The sequence below is a fragment of the Phoenix dactylifera genome, chromosome 12 (assembly GCF_051530095.1).
Source record: "Phoenix dactylifera cultivar Ajwa chromosome 12, Ajwa_hap1_PhDact_Kaust_v1.1, whole genome shotgun sequence".
In the NCBI taxonomy this organism is placed as follows: Eukaryota; Viridiplantae; Streptophyta; class Magnoliopsida; order Arecales; family Arecaceae; genus Phoenix; species Phoenix dactylifera.
The window spans coordinates 19,151,002-19,170,281 of record NC_143201.1 but is presented as its reverse complement, the minus strand read 5'-3'; the positions used below and the strand labels follow the sequence as shown (position 1 = coordinate 19,170,281).

Sequence of the window (19,280 nt, the reverse complement as noted above, 5' to 3'; positions counted from 1 at the left end):
GCAGGTTCGAGTCGGGCCAGATCGAGTTAGAAGTTGCCAACCCCGACTAAAACGATGTAATTTGTGAGGTAACTAAAATCCACTTCATGCCACATGTATATTAATACAATCTAAATTATTTAATTTGTGTTCATGAGCTAAATCAAAATTATTTTGAATTTTTCATAGTATTTGATACAAGTGATGTACATGGAAGTATAAATATCTATGATTTCTCTTTTGGTAAAAGGTATACACCTACTTGAATTTCATCGTAAAACATAACCGCTGTCTCTGTGATTGATTTCATGTTGCCATTGCAAAGCCTTTCAAAATATGTATCGAGATGCTAAGACTTCCTTAATTGGTTCACTTTCATCTTGCTAAAAGTATGCAAAATTCAAAAAAAAATTTAATCCACCCTAATTCAGATTAGATGTGTTTATGAGGATTACTTGATTTTGATCCTAATTAAAAATTCTATGTTTTGTTAGTGCTTATTAGTTTGCTCTAAGATTTTGATTGTGCCAAGCGTTGTGGATGTAAATATGACTATTCCTGCTAATCATACCCTTGTTCCACATACAATAATCAAAGCAATATGATTCATGAAGGGCATTGGATTCCATTCCACATCCTATGAGGCAGATTAACAAATGCCGCATAAATTATTTCATTTCAATTTTGTGTGCAACACCAAATCTTATTTGTTCTTTCATTTTGATGATTGTTTGTTTGGATTAGTTTGGTCATGCTAAATGTGCACAAAATCAATTAGAAATTTTGGCCTAGACAAATTTATATTAGACATATCCATTCAAGGGGTCAAGTTGAGTCAAAACCAAAAACTTATACTTTACAAGCACATTTTAATTTGCATAGAATATTGATAATGCCGTAAGGGTATGAAGCTAAATCTAATTTCCCCTACGAGTGCGATTCACAAGGGGCATTGGATTTTACTCCATGGACGAGAGATGTAGATCCTAATGCATTCTATCCATTCTAAATTTAATTTATTCTTTTATACACAGGCTTTAGTTGCATACACGAGTGGAAAAGAAAAATATATAATGGAAAATTTAAATAAGAAAACAAAATATATATTATCAAAAATCAAAAAAGGAAAAAGATAAATCGAAGCGGACTAATAATTTAAAATATTTTTCATGGATTTGAAGCTTCAATTGCATACACGGGTGGGAAAGAAAAATATATTATATATAGAAAAGGAAAAAGTAAAATCTGGACTAATAATATAAATTTATTTGCCAAGAATGGGATTCGAAACATACCCTTTCCGGCCATTGTTTAAATATAAGGTGGTGGTTGTATTTTTGTGAGACCTTGATGATTCTAAAATTATCTCTCCTCAAAAAGGAAGGGGCAGCATGGAAAGCATTTCTTATGCGAGACGAAGACTAAAGGTGGAGCGCATCATTGTCGAGGACGACTCGGCCATGGTGATCGATTGGCTACATGAGAAGGGGTAGAGAGAGGATGGAAGTCCTCTACTTGGCGATATCTGGCGGATGGTAAGAGACTGCAGTGCCTTTAAGCAGTGCATGTATATAGAAAGGCAAATAGGGCTGTCGATTAGGTCACGTCCTATGTAGCACAGCATTCCGAAGGGATTTTATGGACCGACCAAGATATTCCTCCTCTACGGTTTTGCCAGATTGTTGCCTTTGATTTTGTTGGCTGTACCTATACTAGAATAGGGTGATCAACTGTTGTATAAAAAAAAAAAGAAAAATAAGTCGAGGTGTTTGTGTGTGTGTGTGTGTGGGGGGGGGGGGGGGGGGAGGGGGGGGGGGGGGGGCGGCGGCGGCGGCGGCGGCGGCGGCGGCGGTGGTGGTGGGGTGGTATTGCGATCAAAATTTTGCCGGTGTTAATTTGCTTTCAGCTTATTGGGCTGGATTCTGCTTTGACATGAGTCAAGCATGATCCAGAGTTAAATCATGGCAGAAAATTACGTCCAGGCTTGATCTACTTTTGTTCAGATAGGTGCAGATCGGGCTTATGATTTATTTACTAAACCATCAAGTTTTCATCAAAGATTTGGATCACGAAAAAAGCCAAGCATAAACCGTAAGAAATATAAACACTGATTCACCAACTGAATCGTAAACATATTCTGCATGTTCTGAAAAATTTGTCTATATCAACATGAAGGCATCCACATCAACCAATTCAGCACAAACTTATCAGCAACCATATTTAAATTACCATTAACATCCCCCAAATGCAATTAGCTATATAAATTTCCAGTAATTGGCAAATGCTGTTACACATGGCTTATTCATGAAATGATATTAATTGATGTATGGCCATGACTCCCAGTGATCCAGATTTGATAAATACATTTCCTCTAATGTACTTTCTTTTTCTCTTAAAAACAGGAGTATTTCCGAAAAGGCGAAACCTAATCATGTGGAAGGTGGGGTAGGAAAAGCGAGTCCTACATCATGTTGTTTGCATTTTATTTTTTTATTTTTTAAAGTCGGCTAACACATTAATTCCTTTAATTCAAAAGGTCCAAAATATGGGTTTAGATATATAAATAATTAGTTTCAGGTCATTTTTGGTTTGAGTTGACTTTCATACAATCCAAATCCAATTCATATGAAACAGATTAGATTTCTAGATCTAAGCCTCAATAAATTGACTTGTTTGGTTTGGACTGGAACATTTTTGAAACTGCTCTGTCAACCAAAAATGGCCGAACTGGGAGGCTTCAGAAGTCCGCAAACTTGGAGACCACACACATTAAAGTATGTTAATCATGTTTCCTTGGCTATGTTTGCACCTATCTAAATAGAGAAAAATAAATTTTAAGGTGCACTTGGTTCACAATTAAAATCAAAATTGATTGAAATAGAAATTGAAATGACCATATCTCCCAATGCATTTGGTTCGTCGCTTGGTCCATCCCTGAAATCATAAGTTTTAGAAGATTGAGACAATTCTCTGAGTTGAAATGGAACTTTCCCCAGCCAAACGGCTGCAAAGAGAGTCACTCATCTCAATTCTTACTCCAAATTCTCATTCCAAAGTACAACTCTCTCCTACCAAACATGCACCCATTGTTCTATGCAGCTTGAGTCTTTGAGGTTAAACATTCCTTACAATTGTTCGCTGATACGAATATCACATGGAAAGCTAACTGAATGCATCAAAACAGAAACCAAATTTCACGGGAAATTTCTAAGATTTTCAAATATCCACTTATCACCGGTGCCAGTTTAATAGTTCACAGCCATAGACTGGTTCCTGATAATTTTTCATATAAATAACATGATATGTATTGCATGATTTACTGGAAGACCTCTACTCATGTGGCTCTTGTTGTGGAGTTGTGGGTGACTCAGGTGCTATGGTAAAATGCAGGCCCCTCCCCTCACCAGACTGAAGAATGAATGCCACTTCAGTTGCTGCCAAAGCAGCAGCCTCCTGATCAAATAGAAAAAAAAAAAAAAATGCAAGTCAGTTGCAAATTTAAACAGGAAAAGAAAACAGGTGTATTGAAATAAAAAATAACTATCCTGCATCAAATATGGATATTATAGAAATATGGTGACAGGCATACACACAACGAACCTGGGCAGAAATTAAGTGCTTTTAAGAGACCCTAACACTGTTTCACCATCACACGTCCCCGCACATGAGATATGGAGACACATATGCAAAGAACTTTAGCAGAAAGTGTAGTGTTTTTAGGAGACTATAGCATTGTTACACTATATCAAGCGCGCGCGCGCGCACAGAGAGAGAGAGAGAGAGAGATTCAGCTCAGTGCAAAGCAAATGATGCACCATACAAATCAATACTCCAAACTACCAGTAACAATTTGCAGCACTTATAATGCCTAAAAAGCGAAATCAAAATGTCTTGGGCATGTTACACCTATGTATCGAACAAATAAACACGCAGTTCTGACTTAAAGATAGCTTTGAGTTGACCTGAAATCTAGAAGTACTCAAATTTGATGAATTTTGGTCCATACATAGTTCAGGACATGCAGATCATGATCAATGAATTGAACTCTAAAGTCACCTGGGAGGCGATTTATCTTATATTTTTGGTCCTCAAGATTCCTCTTTCACTTCTCTCCATCATTTGTTATGTTTTTGTTGAATGATGGAATCAGCACTCTGTCTGTATGCAAACCATCCAGAGGCATGAGGAAAAATGCACCCTTAATACGAAAGGTAGAGAAAACCAAGGGAAACATGGCCATAACTGTAAACTTAGGAAAAACTTAATAAAGATGACTAAAAAAGAAGAGCTCACAAAGCATATCTAGAACAGTGGAGGTAAACTCGTCAGTTATGGTTACGTTGTATTGCTGTATATGGAGAAACCATCTCTATTTCATGCTTTTGCTGCTTCATATTCATTGATTTGCATATAAGTTTGATGCATTAATTAAAATTGCATACAGGATGAACTCACTGTGGTTCCACACGGAGAGTTACAGGTTATCTTGGAAAGGTTATAAAAAGAAATATGGATGCACTAGAGAGATTTAAAACCACAACAATATTCATGAGTTTAAGCAGTTGTTCTCTAATATTCATGAGTTTAAGCAGTTGTCCTCTACATTATTTGTGAGCTTGGCATCACTAATGCAGTCATACGTGGACTGGAAATGGAATCTGGGAAGACAAAACAGGAAGGCAAATTATCACATGTCTATACTTGAGAAACAAGTTTATGATCTGTCTGCAGGTCTAAGAGGCTCAAAAGCCCCATTTTGGATAACAGAAACATCAATTGTGGTAAGACCATTTTTATCATTTCTAGGGTCCACAACTGCAGCAGAACATGTTGATTTGACATGAACAGAGATGAAGTTATTAATCAAAAGAATAAAATTGTTTTCATTCATGACTAAAAAATGTTATTCTCCCCCACAATAATCGTGGTTAGGAAAGGTATACTGATTTAGGGAAAAAGGTTCATCTCGTATGAATTATCCAACAGGCTGTAGTCATGATCAAAATGTATATTTTCTTTTCTTTCTCAGAATAATAATTTCAGTCAAAAATTGTTGGAGTACATATCCAGTAAAAAAGGAGCAAGATAAAGGGAAAAAAAAGAAAAGAGGAACTCCAAGTAGTTAAAAGTTGAAAGATATCCTCCTTTCAAGTTTAAGCATTATAATTAAAGTAGGAAAAAGAAATGTTTCATTTATGATATATAATTATTCACCAAGCTAACAAATAATGATTTTTCATAGTAACTAAAAGAAGGCTTATATAATGATGTTTCAAATCACTCGACTCATAAAAAATAATATTGCTTGAGAATAATAAACCTTCACTGTTATATTACAAGCATTATAATACCAGCCTGATATTGTAGAATTTGTAGAAGACATCACATTTATCCTTTTCCAGAAGGTGTTATCAGGATGAAGCAAATGAAGAACCAAGTGCTAACTTTTAAGGCTTCTCAAGTTTAGTACAATAACATCTCAGAGTAAGAGACAGCAGTATTAAGATTCATCTTCCTGTTTTCTAAGCCTATTAAATAATTGTCTTAATAAAGCCATGCCACTCAATTCATAATGTAACAACATTATGCCATCAATTATGGAAATTTACAAGTACAAGTTATCTGTAAGCATATATCCCCCCCAAGGGTACAGAACCTCTATAAACAGATCAGAAACTTATTATACTTCTTGAGAGGCAGGAAAAGAGAAAAATAGATATTTAACTCTATAATCTCTACTTTACAATTGGTGTACTACCTGTCTCTGCCTTCGACGCTGCAGAATACTTACAGCCCATGCCATGATATAGCATGGCAACAAAAACCCAGCAGCACGCAGCACGAAAAGCTGCTAACGATGAAAAGAATGTAAGACACAGACTGAAGGCTAAACCATAAAAACAAATATTGAAAGAGAACATTTAATGATCTCACTTACAGAAAACACTGTGGAAGCATCATCATCTCCATCACCATTGGTGAAGGTGAGTGCATGCCTCAACAGCAGAAGAGCCATTAACTGGGGAAGAAAAAACAAGCAAAGATTAGAATCCTGAAACTTCAGTCTTTAAATCAGTAAGTCTGATTCCAAATTATAAAAATGCATAACTCACAGAAACCCACAAAGTATAGTTAAAACAAGCTGCCTTATATAATCAAGTGAACTACAGAGATAAAAGTGAAGAAAATATCCTAAAACTCACTAGCTAGCTGGTGAAGTGAAGCCCATCTTCTTATTTACCCCTCCAAAGTGAAAAGTGCATATATTCCTCCTGAAAACTCTGAAACCTACATATATACCCCCTCAAAATCTAAAATTTGCACATATGCCTCTACTATTATATGACATCCTTTGAACATGTAACATCACCAAATTATATTATTCTACTATTTACTTTAGAAACTTCTGCATGCAGACTCTTCAAACAGTGCTTAATTGCTATTTGTCGACAAATGAAAACTTCAAAGATAGCATGGGCATGGAATTTCAAACAACCAATTCAAAGTTTTAAAACTACATCTTAAAATGCAAGATTGCAAAGTTTGCGATCTCGGTAATGGTCTCCATACCAGCACCATGTTGGTACAGTGTCAATACACTTGCACAGTGGTCAGTTTGGTACCATTACGGTACACCCAGTTTAGGCGGTACAGTGCTGTGAACCTTGCAAAATAGTCTATGGACAAGTTGAGTTACCACTTAACCCATCAGATATTCTAAACCATGAATGAAAATTAAGTAATAATTTGTTTCATATAGTGGTCCATTTCCTCCTAATTGAAATTGGCCAACTCCTTCCATTATTGAGCTTCTAATATTACAACACAAACTCCTTCAAGCCATTGCCCATCCTTAAAGCCTGGGAGCTCTCACAGATGCACATCTCTGAGGATAATCTATACTGAATAACAAAATAAGAGTTTTGAATTTAGAAATATTCTATTATGATTTCATCTTCAGTCTTTCCCAAAACACCCTTACTTTTCGTTCCCAATATACTCATTCACCATTTTCAAATTGGTCCCTGACCTTCGTTCAAGAAAGGAAACCTTTAAAATCTGATTCTTTGTCAATAAGGAAGCTGATAAACTTGAATATCCTAACGACCAAATCAAACTATATCAGGATTAGCAACTTCATGTAAGGCTTATCCTTTTTCTCTTGCCCACAATAAGGCTGCAAGCTAACATGAGTTCAGCTCAAATTAGCTAGAAATACTAATATATTAAAAATTTATATCTTATATATTACTTTAGTTCCTCAAATGATCTTAAATTTTCACTAGATCCGTTAAACAAGCTATTTGTGAATAGCTTGAGCTCGACTCAAATATGAAAAGAGCTGAGCTAGAGCTAGGTTTGGCCTGGCTTGTGTTTGGCTCGTTTCCACCCCAACGGCCACAATCCTTTCTCTATTTGTAGAGGCAAAGCACAGAGAAAGAGAGGGAATGTGGACTAGATAGAAAGAGGAGACAACTTTGGAGGAAGAAGCTTAAATTTTTTAAAAAAATGGTGATGCATTCTCTCTATGGTTTAGAGAATAAACCAAATTCATTTATAAAAATAAAAGCGTTCAATGCTTTAATGCTGGAGGGCTCTGCAAAGAAACTTGGGATAGGTGGTCCGGATTACATTTCTAGCATGTATTTGAGATAAGTTTCTAAGTTTTTTCTTTAATTCAAGGCCTAGCCCAATGATTTATGTCATACTTGGAAACTTATTTCATCATAAAAATTTGAATAAATTAGTGCATCATAACTAAGTCATAAATAAAGATTAGTATCTAAATACACGATCATCTCAAGTAAGAACTTTTAAGATATTCTATGTATATATTGCAAAATTTAAAAAAAACCATCAATAACATCTCAAAGAATGATTTAAATTCATGAACATTCATTTTTTTAAAAAAAATTTGTGCACACGGGTTTATTAACATGAACCACACTACCATCCCTCATAATAAAAATGATAGGTGCAATTGGAACTAAATTTATATTATTGCTTCAACAATACAACTATATTCATTTTAGTAAATTATCCTTTGACATATATGACTTATACTTCGTCCTTAAGGATAGAGGATGAATTGTGTCCTTGCAAATAAGAGTGCACATGGTTCAAGGGCAACCTAAGAACCAAACCAAGGTTTGTTGAACCATGCCAAACTGGCCGGTTCGAAAATGTCGAACCAGCCGGTTTGGGGAGTATCGAACTGGATTGGACGATTACCAACATGATTCATCTCTTATATTCGGTTTAGAACTGGACCCACTTCACTTCGTTCCGCAGCCAATTCGATGACGACAATGATGTTGTGGCCAGGTACGTCTATCCCTCTCTCCCCCTATCGATGAATGACAAGGGCTTTCAAGCCCTGTATCTCCCTACCTTCCTCCCTCTTCCTCTCCCTCCCTCCCTCTCTCTCCCAGCCTTCCTCCCTCTTCCTCTCCCTCCCTCTCTCTCCCTCTCCCTCCTGCCAAAAATAGAGGGTTGCCCTAGTTTCGTTACGAAACAGCGCAACCCTTTTTTTTTGTAAATTTTGAATTGAAATCAGGAAACGATTTGCCCGACTTTCCGAAGTCGGCAAATTGTTTGCTGATTTCAATTCTGAATTTACAAAAAAAAAATAAATTAGGGCATCCCCTATTTTGATACAAAACAAGGGCAACCTTACATGGCAGGAAAAGAAATAAGGGACAATTTGATCGATGAGATTGCACCTCAAAGATTAACACACAAATAAAAGTAAATTGAATTGAAAAACCCTTCGCTTGGTGAAGCAAATTCTCTCAAAAATATTACTATGTCAAAAGGCTAGCCCTTATAAAGCATTAGATGCATATTTACAGAACATGGTCCCCTAACCCTAATTTGGACATTAAACCCGACATACAATTATACTCAAAATAGTACTCAACAATAAGAAAATATGTTAGAATCCTGCAATGCTTAGCATAGTCTAGCTGGTCATAGTACCTGATGGTTGTACCCTGTGCTGCATCACAACCTCTTGTCGATGAGGACTCTCAAGTCCCTCCCTCTCCCTCTCTCCCCTTTCGTCTCCCTCTCTCTCCCTCCCTTTCTCTCTCCCTTCCTTTCATGCTCCCTTCCTCTCTCTCCTCCCTCTTCCCCTCCCTCTCCAGCTGTCCTTATACCGGTATGCCTCGGAACAACACCATACAAACCCATATTGTGCTAAACTAGTTGTCATCCGGTGCCCCTTCCAGTACCGATTTAACGAACCTTAAACCAAACCAAATTGACCTCAAAGCAAAGATTGAGTTTTTTATGGCTCTCGATTTTTAACACCTAGTTGGATGATTTGGTCAAGTAACCAAATTTAAGCAAATCCAAATTGGTCGTATAGTATATTAAGCAAATCAAAACTGAAATAGCATCTAAGATGGTCCTAAATAGGAACGCTTGGCAAATGAGCATCCATAAAGCTTTCCCAAATAGGTGGCACAAAGTTGGACGATTATGGTTATACATAAATAAGTGATATATGGTAGCTTATGATCGACATTAATTTTTGCTTTGTCGAATAAACCATTAAGTTTCCTCTTATAAAATGTTACATCCAAGAAATTATAGTTCATTCCTTTGGGTTTTGTTGACACATGATGTTAATTAATAGACTATTTGCAGGTTCATTTTGCTTTTTTTGGGGTAGGTATGCGGGAGGCTCCCTATAGTAGTCTATAGTACAAAGTTCCCATGGCATCAATAGTAACCAAACACATAAGGTATGTTGGAAAATTAATATAGATTAGAAGATCGGTGGGGCATAAATAGTTACAACACTGGCAAGGAATTCAACAGGTTAACTACCCTCTAGAAAGATATGTGAAGATCAGAAGTCCTGCAGGGGGGGTGTGCGCGAGCAGTGTTCCAGAGGTCCATCAAGTAAGGATGCTCAGTCGATAACGTCCCCTTCCAACCAGATTTGTGTAGCATGGAGTGATAAAATTGCGATAGAGATCCCCCTTCAAGTAGTTGTCAACCCCACTAAAGGTACGGAGCAATGGTCGCCAAATTGGACCGAACCAAATGGCTCAGCCCATACCAAACGAAACAGATGCCAAGTCGGAATGGTTTAGGGTTGGTTCAGCTATAAAATCTCCCCTCCCAGTTTGATGGCTCGAGAACTTGAAGGGACTCTCTTGTTCATTTTGACATTGAACACCGCTCACCTCTCTTCCACGCCGGTCGTCACTGATAAGCCTTCCCCCCTCCCTGGTGTCCACAAAGGCCCTCCTCGAATTCCAGCCCTCCCTCGGCGAACATTAGCCCCCTCTTGCATGGTCAAGCCACTCTCGATCTAAGCCATCCCACCATATCCTAGCTGATCTAAGGGGATTCATCACCATGCCTACATTTGCTCCTGGCATCCAATCAGAGCCTACCCCCCTCTCCCTACCCTTCCTCCCTCTCCCTCTCCTCCTCTCTCTTCCTCTCCCCCTCCCCATTTTGGAACACCCTAGAATGGCACAACGAGGGCCCATACTATGCTGAACATGTCGATAGCCAGTACGAGCCTCGATATTGATTCGACAGACCTTAGTATAGAGGTATGTAAAGGAATAGCACTTGCCAATAGAGGTCGCTTACAATGATCTTGAACTATAAATCCTGCACTAGAAGATAAGAGGTAGACCAATCGAAGTTAACTTTGATACAACCCGATTAGGGGGTTCCCGCTATATGATGGTTGACGATGCAGATCTCAAAGATAGTTTAGTAGGGGAACCCCAGAGGCTGAGCTGCTAATGTGACTTAGCCTCAACAAAGTCATGGTATTCATTAGCCAAGATAAGGGCCTAATGCAAAACTTATTGCGTGGTAGCAGGAATTCTGAAATAGTTCATTGTTCCAAATTTGCCATAGAATATAGTTTAGATTAGTCTAAGCACATGCCATGTTAGATTTGAGGCAGTAGGAGCAATAAGGAATTCCTTAGCGATCGCCAACATTCGATCAAATAGGCAACTAAGTTGGCAAGATCCCAAAGACGAACCTTGGGACAATGGAAGAACAAATGACCAATATACTTAATTCTAAAATTGGCAGCATTGGCACATGGGAGAAGTGAGGCCACGATGGTGCAAAAGCTCAAATGCAGGAAGCCGTTCCCATGCCAATTTCCACATGAAGCAAATAGCACACCATGAGCCTTAAGATGCCGCATCCACCTAATATTGATATCCCATATAGTATTGAAGTTAAAAGACCCTTGTAAATCTCTTGCACACTAACCAAGGTTGGGTTGGCTCCTAACTTGTACCTACTCAAACCATGTCCAACCCTGCCTATTAATAAAATCCCGGACTGTATCTCTTACACTTAAATTCCCATCTAAATGCTCTCTCTCTCACACACACACACATACAAAAACACACAATTAGAGACCAGATCTCCCATCTCTCTCTCCCTCTTTCCATATCCTACTCACCTACCATCCCTCCCTCACCCTTGGTCCATGGGGGTTGGAATGGATATGACAATATCCAATCTGATCCACTTCTATATTCATGTTTATCCATACACGTATGAAAATTTTTAGCATCTGACTAACATCTATATCCACCAAAGAAAAAGTAGGTTCTTCTATTAAATATCATATTAGTATCCAAATAGTTACTTAGCCCTCTATAGATTTAAATAATTCTTGTAAACTCCAGCAAGTAATAAGTGACCATATCAATATGTTTCCAACTTTAGTTCCATAAAGTGATGTCTTTAACTTAGTGGCTTGCATTCTTGAACAACTAACAATCAACTCTTTGACCTAAAGTTTGTAGCTCAAAAGATTATTAGATCCAACAGAAGTGTAGCACGATCAAGTGGATCCCCTAATATAGAGAAATGTGTGTACAATGAATTGCTCGTTTTAGAAAAAAGGAAAGTTGAAAATCTCGTGTACCTAACTTGGATTAATAAAATATAAAGTAGAATAATATTCTACAATGTTTTACCTTATCATATTTTATATCCATATTTGTATTTGTATTGTTAATATCTAGTTCACGTCCATCTCCAATTAGAACAAATATGGATATAGAATTTAGCATCCAATTACAATCCTCATGTGTATTCCTATTCACCTAATAAGTGTGGATATGCAAATAGGGAAATAATAATACCTGATCCACTTTCGGCCTTCTTTGTCTGCTAATATTTGACTTTTACTCATTTCAAATTTCTCCTTAATCGCTACTTAAATACTTTCTCTTGAATGTCTCCTTTTAATTACCTTTAATTACACCTGACTAATTAATGGTTCTGTAAATAGTCCAATTTAACATACTTCTAGCCAAATAAAACCCATCTCATGTACACATTATTGTTTTATTCAGCTTCTCATATCCCACTCTTCCCCTCTATATTTTCATTTTTTCAAAATTTCAAAGTGACAATTTTCTGCGGAAGTTTTTTTTTTATGTTTGTATTACGTATGTATTATATTATTTGTTTTGTCCTATTCTTTTCAATTTAGTTCTGTAGCTTTAATTTACAGGTTGCAGCCAACCATGACTAATATAAAACAAAATACCAATACATTACCTTGGTTCCTTGATAAATTAAAGTGGATGCCCATCTAAAACTCCCATATCTATTATAATCTCCCTGGAGCCTCCATTTGTATGGACAACAACTCCCATATGTCAGGACCACCCCAAATCCCATTTTAAATATTCTTCCTTTAGTAAATAAACCTTGCCATATTCACATTATAATAAATGATTAAGAAAGAATATATAAACTAAAACATGGCATCTTTGCAACTCTATTGTAAACAATCTCAATTGATGGGATTACACCAATCCGTCAAATACTTATTTTCTAACTCATCCATGTGAAAGCATGTGCCATAATCTAAATCAAGGATTCAAACTTATGGATTGGTACCATACCATTGGTTATCCAGTATAGTACAATCCTTGACAAGGGGGTGGTACGCCTCAATATGACTTGGTAGAAATAACCAAAAATAAAATAAAAAAGTGTATTGAGCAATATGGGGATTGGCATAGGATCAATACACCTCGACACGAGGGAGATACACCTCCATGTGAAAGATACAACACAAGACGAGCGATATAGTGTGATATGTGCATAGCTCATCCAATTCCAGGGCACGTTGGTATGCAGAGGCTGATATGAGCTAAGTATGCATGAGATTTCAACCCTTGATAAACTTCAAGCAAGGGTTTTAATTCTTGTAATCTTAGTCATCTTAGAGGGAGATCGATACTGAGGTGAATCAAGATATTGATTTATCTTGGCCAAGTTTAGAAGCCAAAAAATCTTAAAAAGGACCAGCCGACCAGCAATATCACATTTTTTAGCAACATTTAGGCATGTCCAAAGGCCATGAGGGCAAGAAAGTTTGCAATATTGTTGAAGCATGGCCATCTTCCCTTAAAAGCCCTTCCTTTCATTTTATTCTCCTCTTTCCCTTTTTTGAACCAACACGGTATGCCCACTCCACCAAGTGACCATCGAAGACATGCATTCATCCATCATCCCCTTTCTTCTCCTTACCTTTTTGTTCAACCTTGAGATTTGCCTCTCCACTTGATCATAGAGCCTCTCCTCTTCTCCCTTCTCATCGTTTTTGAGTTCCCATCCATTCGATCATGGTGGTCCCTCTACCACCACCTTCTGTTATCATCTCCTATGGCGTACACCGCATGATCTACTTCAGTTCCTCAAAGGCATTACAGATAATGATTCAAATCTTGTAGGAGGGCATCATCCCAGTTTTTCCACGGAACAAATGCACCGCCATCTCGACACCTGGGATGGTTCTCCATTACAACATTTCATGGCATGTCCACTAGGATTTGAATCATTGATTACAAACATGGCTTCTAGAACGACAAATCTCATTACCAAATCAACAAATCTATTTGTTGGATCGTCCAACATCCATCGTTGAGACTTCTCATTGATGGGTTTGCATCTTCTATGATCTCTCTATTCTCACAATTTTCCAACCATCTCCAACCATCACAGGAAATCAATTAACTCTAATGATGAATATACCGATGTAACCATCATTGGCTGATATGTTGTGATATTTCGGCTTATAATTGCTGAAATTATAATGGCCAACACTTCATAAATATTGTACTGGTACATGCCTGATACCAAGACAAACTGATGTCTTGGTTAAGATATTGGCCAATCTGAAACCTTAAGTTCAATTACTTTCAAAGAAAAAGAGTTCTGAACCTGCGCATCCTGTAATTCAGTGGAAAGTGGTGCAAAATGAAAATAAGGTCACAAAAATTTTCCTTTTCAGAATCATCCTTGAACTTATTTAAAAAGAAAAAAACTCATCTTGCCTAATTAGCACTGTATTGCCATTTTACTTAGCAAACAACACTGAAAAAGACAAACATGAGAATCTCTCCATGTGTTACTATTGACATGTCCGTAAATAACATAAGAAAATGAACCTTTCAGATAGCATGGTATTCAAAAAAATTGTTTTAAGAAATATTTATTTTAGAGTATAACTAATTAGAAAATCAAATTTAATTGTATGAAAGACTTCTTCTCAAAAAATAAACATAGAAAAGTACATAAATAGGATATAGACTATCTTGAAAACTAATTTCCATGTAAATCTCATATGTTCAACCCAAAATAAAGCATCATTTGTATTTCCAGGGCAGCATAAGGCTCACAATCAGAGCAGCAGAGCGGCAAAATGCAGCACCACTGGCATTTGTAGCAGCAAATTCATCATACTCAGCTTCAAGAAAACGGCGTTGCGCTGCAGCCACAGCAAGGAGCCGAGGATCACGCAGATCCAACGGGGTGCCTGTAATAGTCCAACCTCCACTGCCAATCAAGCAGAAGGATCATCAAATTGAACTAAATGATGCAAAAGTAACCACTTAGTGATAAATATTGAAACACTTAGTGGCAAAAAGCATTATTTTGCTTTTATCTTTTAGATGGTTCTGCAAGAAATACATGTACCACTTGCCTGATGTCAATGGTGGTCTCATCTGGGTTTGCTCGGGGAGGTGCAGTGTACCCAGACTTGTATTGCTGCAAATCATATAGAAAGATCTATCATAAACATTCAGTTTGAAAATAAAAGATAACCTAACTCATCTATCAGACAGAAAAGTTAAGATAATAGATATATCATTAAAGTATATAAGTAACCACGACACTGAAAATAATAAAACTTTAAAATTTACATAACATAGTGGGATTCAACAAATTGAATTGTGTGATACATCCTTCCACCAGATGGAGAGCCTAATGGGACATTGAAGCAAATGAACGATATAATTCCCAAGTATCAAAAGATAGAGTATATGTATTCTCACAGAAGTTGAAGCAATATCCATGTATTTATTAAGTAATTACATAAAGAATTGCAACTCACCTCATGACAAATCTCACAAGTTATATCTCCTTTCTCATTGCACCAGCGCTGTACACATGTTCTATGAGCATACTGTATATGGCACAATAAGCAAAGTAAGCTCCCATAAGTAGAATATTGGTATAAACAGACGCGAATAAGCATCATGATAAAGTAGAATATTGGTATTTAAACGGATGCAAATAAGCATCATGATAAAATGGTAGAAATTAAAAACTATTTCCAAAAAATGATTATCTTGAGTACAAACATAACTGATATTTTGCAAGTATAACTGGCACTTCTACTATCCACATTTTAACAGGCATCAGATTATAGTTAACGGCAGATTACCGGGGGCTTTAAAAGCTAATGGCAATATCCATATTTCAAGATATTACTATTCACAGTGACTACTTCGAACTAAGCAGTAGTAGGATTTACTTGAGTTCAAAGGTAAATTTCCCTGATGGTAAGAAACATAGCATTTTCTTGACAGATGTATGTGGGTAGTTTTTGCACTGTACACAATATGTCAATTATGCAATTATATAGCCATAGCTAGGCCATACAAATACATAAAAAAAAAAAAACCAGCTCTATGCAGTGGAAAGCCTGCATGCAGATATTTGTTACCCACTGCAGGAATGGGGACAAGGACAGGATGAAAACTTATTTGAGAACTAAAGAATAAAAAATTGGATCTACCACATAGAAACATCATAATGCAAACATTAGAATGGCTGCTAAATAACCTTATGTGTCCTACATTAAAGTAAATATATGTCCTAGCTCAAAATCTTAGAGGAAGTAGAAGCACAGAAATCCAAGAATTCATCATTTCTGAGTGACAAAATCAAATCCTAGACATTAGAAACAAGATAGTTTGAATCTTAACAGTTCTCAATGATTCAACCTAGAAACCTATCTATTCTCAAAAGCAGCTAATGTACAAAACAGCAACAACCAAGATGACACAAAATTGTAGTTATGCGACAAGACTCAGAACCACAGAATTTCAACATCAAGATGGATATACCCGACCATATCAAACTAGGCTATCAACCAATCAGCACACCAAGACCTAATAACTTCACAAGATAACAATAATGCCACAACACTGCGCTCCTGCATTACAATGACTAAGCTAGAAAATCCGAGAAATTGAGCAATTATCTAATGGAAGCATGATTTCGAGGAAAGTTACCAATAGAACAGTTTATGAACCTTACTAACAGCAGTTTATGAACCATACCAACACCAGCCAATATCATGTTAACATCAAGGATAAAGAAAACGAGAGCTTTTTTATTGCTTAAAAAAATCAGAAACCTTCAGACTTCCACTGCATGCACACGGTATCTCCAGGTTTTTAACATGGTCCTCCTCCTGGCAAATGCGACACTCCACCGTCTGAATGAGTGGCTCCTCTTCCTCAGCACCCGAGTACTCCTTCCCCTCATCACCAACAGAAGCTACCACCGAAGAGGAAGCAACAGATGGAAGTGAACCATGCACAGCTTCTCCAGAAGATTCTGAAGCCTTCCCTGCCTGAGATTCAACGGTCTCAAGCTTCACGAGAGGGTCAACATTCAACACCAGATGATCTCCCATTGTCAAATCTTTCTCACCAGAACATCTATAACAAATAACAGTAAAGGCCACTCCTTTCCTGTATTTGAACGCTAGAATCACTTCACCAATTCCGAATTTCCCAACCTATTTTTCACCTTTCCTGCATGAATAACAAAGGTCCATATCTCAATAACGGCAAGACTTCCCTAGAAAAGCTAAAGAAATCTACAAACAGCGAAGAAGGCCACCTCAACACAGCCAATTTTCGCCGAGAGAAACCCTAGAGCACAAGCATGTCAAGGAATTAAAAACCTAGAAATCTGATCAAATACAAGAAAATCCTCAACGGAAGCATGAGAAGTAAAACAAAAATCACCTTCCCGAAAGAAGAATCCAAGAAAAAACAACCAGAAACCCTAGAAAGATCCAAATGCACGAAGAAAACCGTAGAAATGGCCGACCGCAACACAAAAGCACATCAAATCAAAAGGATTTTTCGAACACGATCCATCTCCACAAATGATTACATTCCCACCTAGAAGAATTGAGGAAAACACATAGGATCAAACGAGCGGAGAAACGGAAATGGCCATACCTCGGAAGCTCTCGATGAGAGAGAGCCCCCTCGCCTGCCTCGCTCTGAAACGGACGGGAAAAGAAAGAAGACTTCCCTTTTATAGCTCCCGGGTGACGTGGCTTGGTGCCCCAGGGCCTTCGGTTTATAACGTTCGCTTGACGGGGAGAGAGGATTTATTAGAAGACAAATTAACGGACGTCAGACGTCGTCAACGTGTCACGTTTGAACTGACCCCGTGGCTTGTTCCCAATTAGCCTTAGACGGCTGGGAAGGCTCGATATATAAAGCCAAGTTTTAAGTCGGAAAATAGAAATTAATTCATAATTACTTAATTACCCTTATCCTTCTAGTTTTTTGTCGTATAGGCCACCGAGCGTCGCTAAGAGGTTTTCTGGGGGCTCGGTTGCCGTTATTGGATTGAAGTTACGAGGGTATTTTCGTAATTTAAGAAAAGGAGATCCTCAATAATATGGCAACATGTTTGAGTACGGAATGAATATTTGCCTACCATTGTTGCACATGATATGCTGTACCGGTCCGTAGAGGTGGGCATTGGGCTGGGCCACCCATGGCCCGGCACGAAGCGGGCTGTGCTAGGCACGGCTCATAAAAGAGGGCCGGGCTAGGTTAAGGATTTCTGGCTTGCGAGCTGAGTCCGGCATGGCCCATAAGGGCCTGGGCTAGCACGATTCGTGGGCCAAGCACGGCACGGCTCGCGGGCCAGCCTGGAACGGCCCATAAGGGCCTGAACCGGGCCCGGCACGGCCCACAAAGGCTTGGGCCGAGCCAGGCATGGCTCGTCCCCCTTAAAATAAATGGAAATAAAATTTTTTATTTATAAATTTTTTTAATAAATTAATAAATGTTGGGAACTAAGAATTTATTAATATAAAGCCACCTTAATGGTGGAGGGTTTGGCATAGACCCCTACCAGTTTATTAATTTAAATCAAAATGGTACATGAAGGGAGGTTTGGTCTGACCTCCAGAATATAATAAGAAAGGAGAAAAAATAGAGATGACTCACTTTAATAATTAAAAAAATAAAAATGTACAATTATAAAAATTAAGAAATAAAAATAAATGATCAAATCTTACTAATCATCAGTATTCATTATTTAGTAGTGTTTGTATAATCATCATCAGAGGATATTGTATCATGTCCACCTTTATCTTGAAGTCTCGCCTCAGCATCCAACCAATCTTTGAAGCAGAGAAGCATCTCAACCATTTCGTCAGTCATCATATTTCTCTTTTCGTCAAGAACATGCCGACCTGCACTAAAAGCAGATTCCGATGCTACTGTGGACATCGACACAACTAAAATATTGCGTGCAATTGCAGACATAATAGGATATTGATTTTTAACACTTTTTCATCAAGATAATACATCTAGTCTCTCTATTTGATTTTTATTATATGCAGACTGAAGATTATTTCATAAATAAAATTCTAGTTCACTACTTAAAGATGAAGAAGATGAAGATAAACTTGAAGCATGTATATGTTTTCTCTGTGTAATGAATGAAAAAATAGATAACGAACGAGAACTACTAGAAGAAGAAATAGAGCTTTACACGGAGAATCCAGATCCACGAATTTTTTCATCATATATAGCATAAATATCATAAAGAAGTTGTGTTACCTCAATTTTAGCAGGTTCAGAATCTTGAATCATATTTTCACAATATGCATCAAGTAAAATTAGTACGCCATTCAATTTAACTCTTGGATCAAACTAAATGCAAACTAAAAA

The 19,280-nt window shown here is 37.5% G+C and overlaps 1 protein-coding gene across 6 annotated transcripts; it reads right to left on the bottom strand.

Moving 5' to 3' along the window:
• Positions 1-3,171: 3,171 nt before the first annotated feature.
• On the bottom strand, positions 3,172-17,669 carry LOC103700406 (RING/FYVE/PHD zinc finger superfamily protein). 6 transcript variants are annotated; one of them, XM_088708803.1, is made up of 9 exons: positions 17,544-17,591; positions 17,197-17,228; positions 16,706-17,108; positions 15,395-15,466; positions 14,984-15,048; positions 14,679-14,835; positions 5,918-5,998; positions 5,738-5,830; positions 3,172-3,432 (listed from the first exon to the last, which is right to left on the bottom strand). In XM_088708803.1, exons 3-9 carry the CDS (start codon positions 16,985-16,987, stop codon positions 3,310-3,312), a joined length of 873 nt encoding a protein of 290 aa, XP_088564929.1. In that variant the 5' UTR covers positions 16,988-17,108; positions 17,197-17,228; positions 17,544-17,591; the 3' UTR covers positions 3,172-3,309. The 6 variants fall into 6 exon arrangements, with proteins under 6 accessions (XP_088564929.1, XP_088564931.1, XP_088564930.1 ...); XM_088708805.1 differs by having other exon boundaries at positions 5,738-5,827; positions 17,325-17,589; XM_088708804.1 differs by having other exon boundaries at positions 5,738-5,827; positions 17,544-17,589.
• Positions 17,670-19,280: the final 1,611 nt, after the last annotated feature.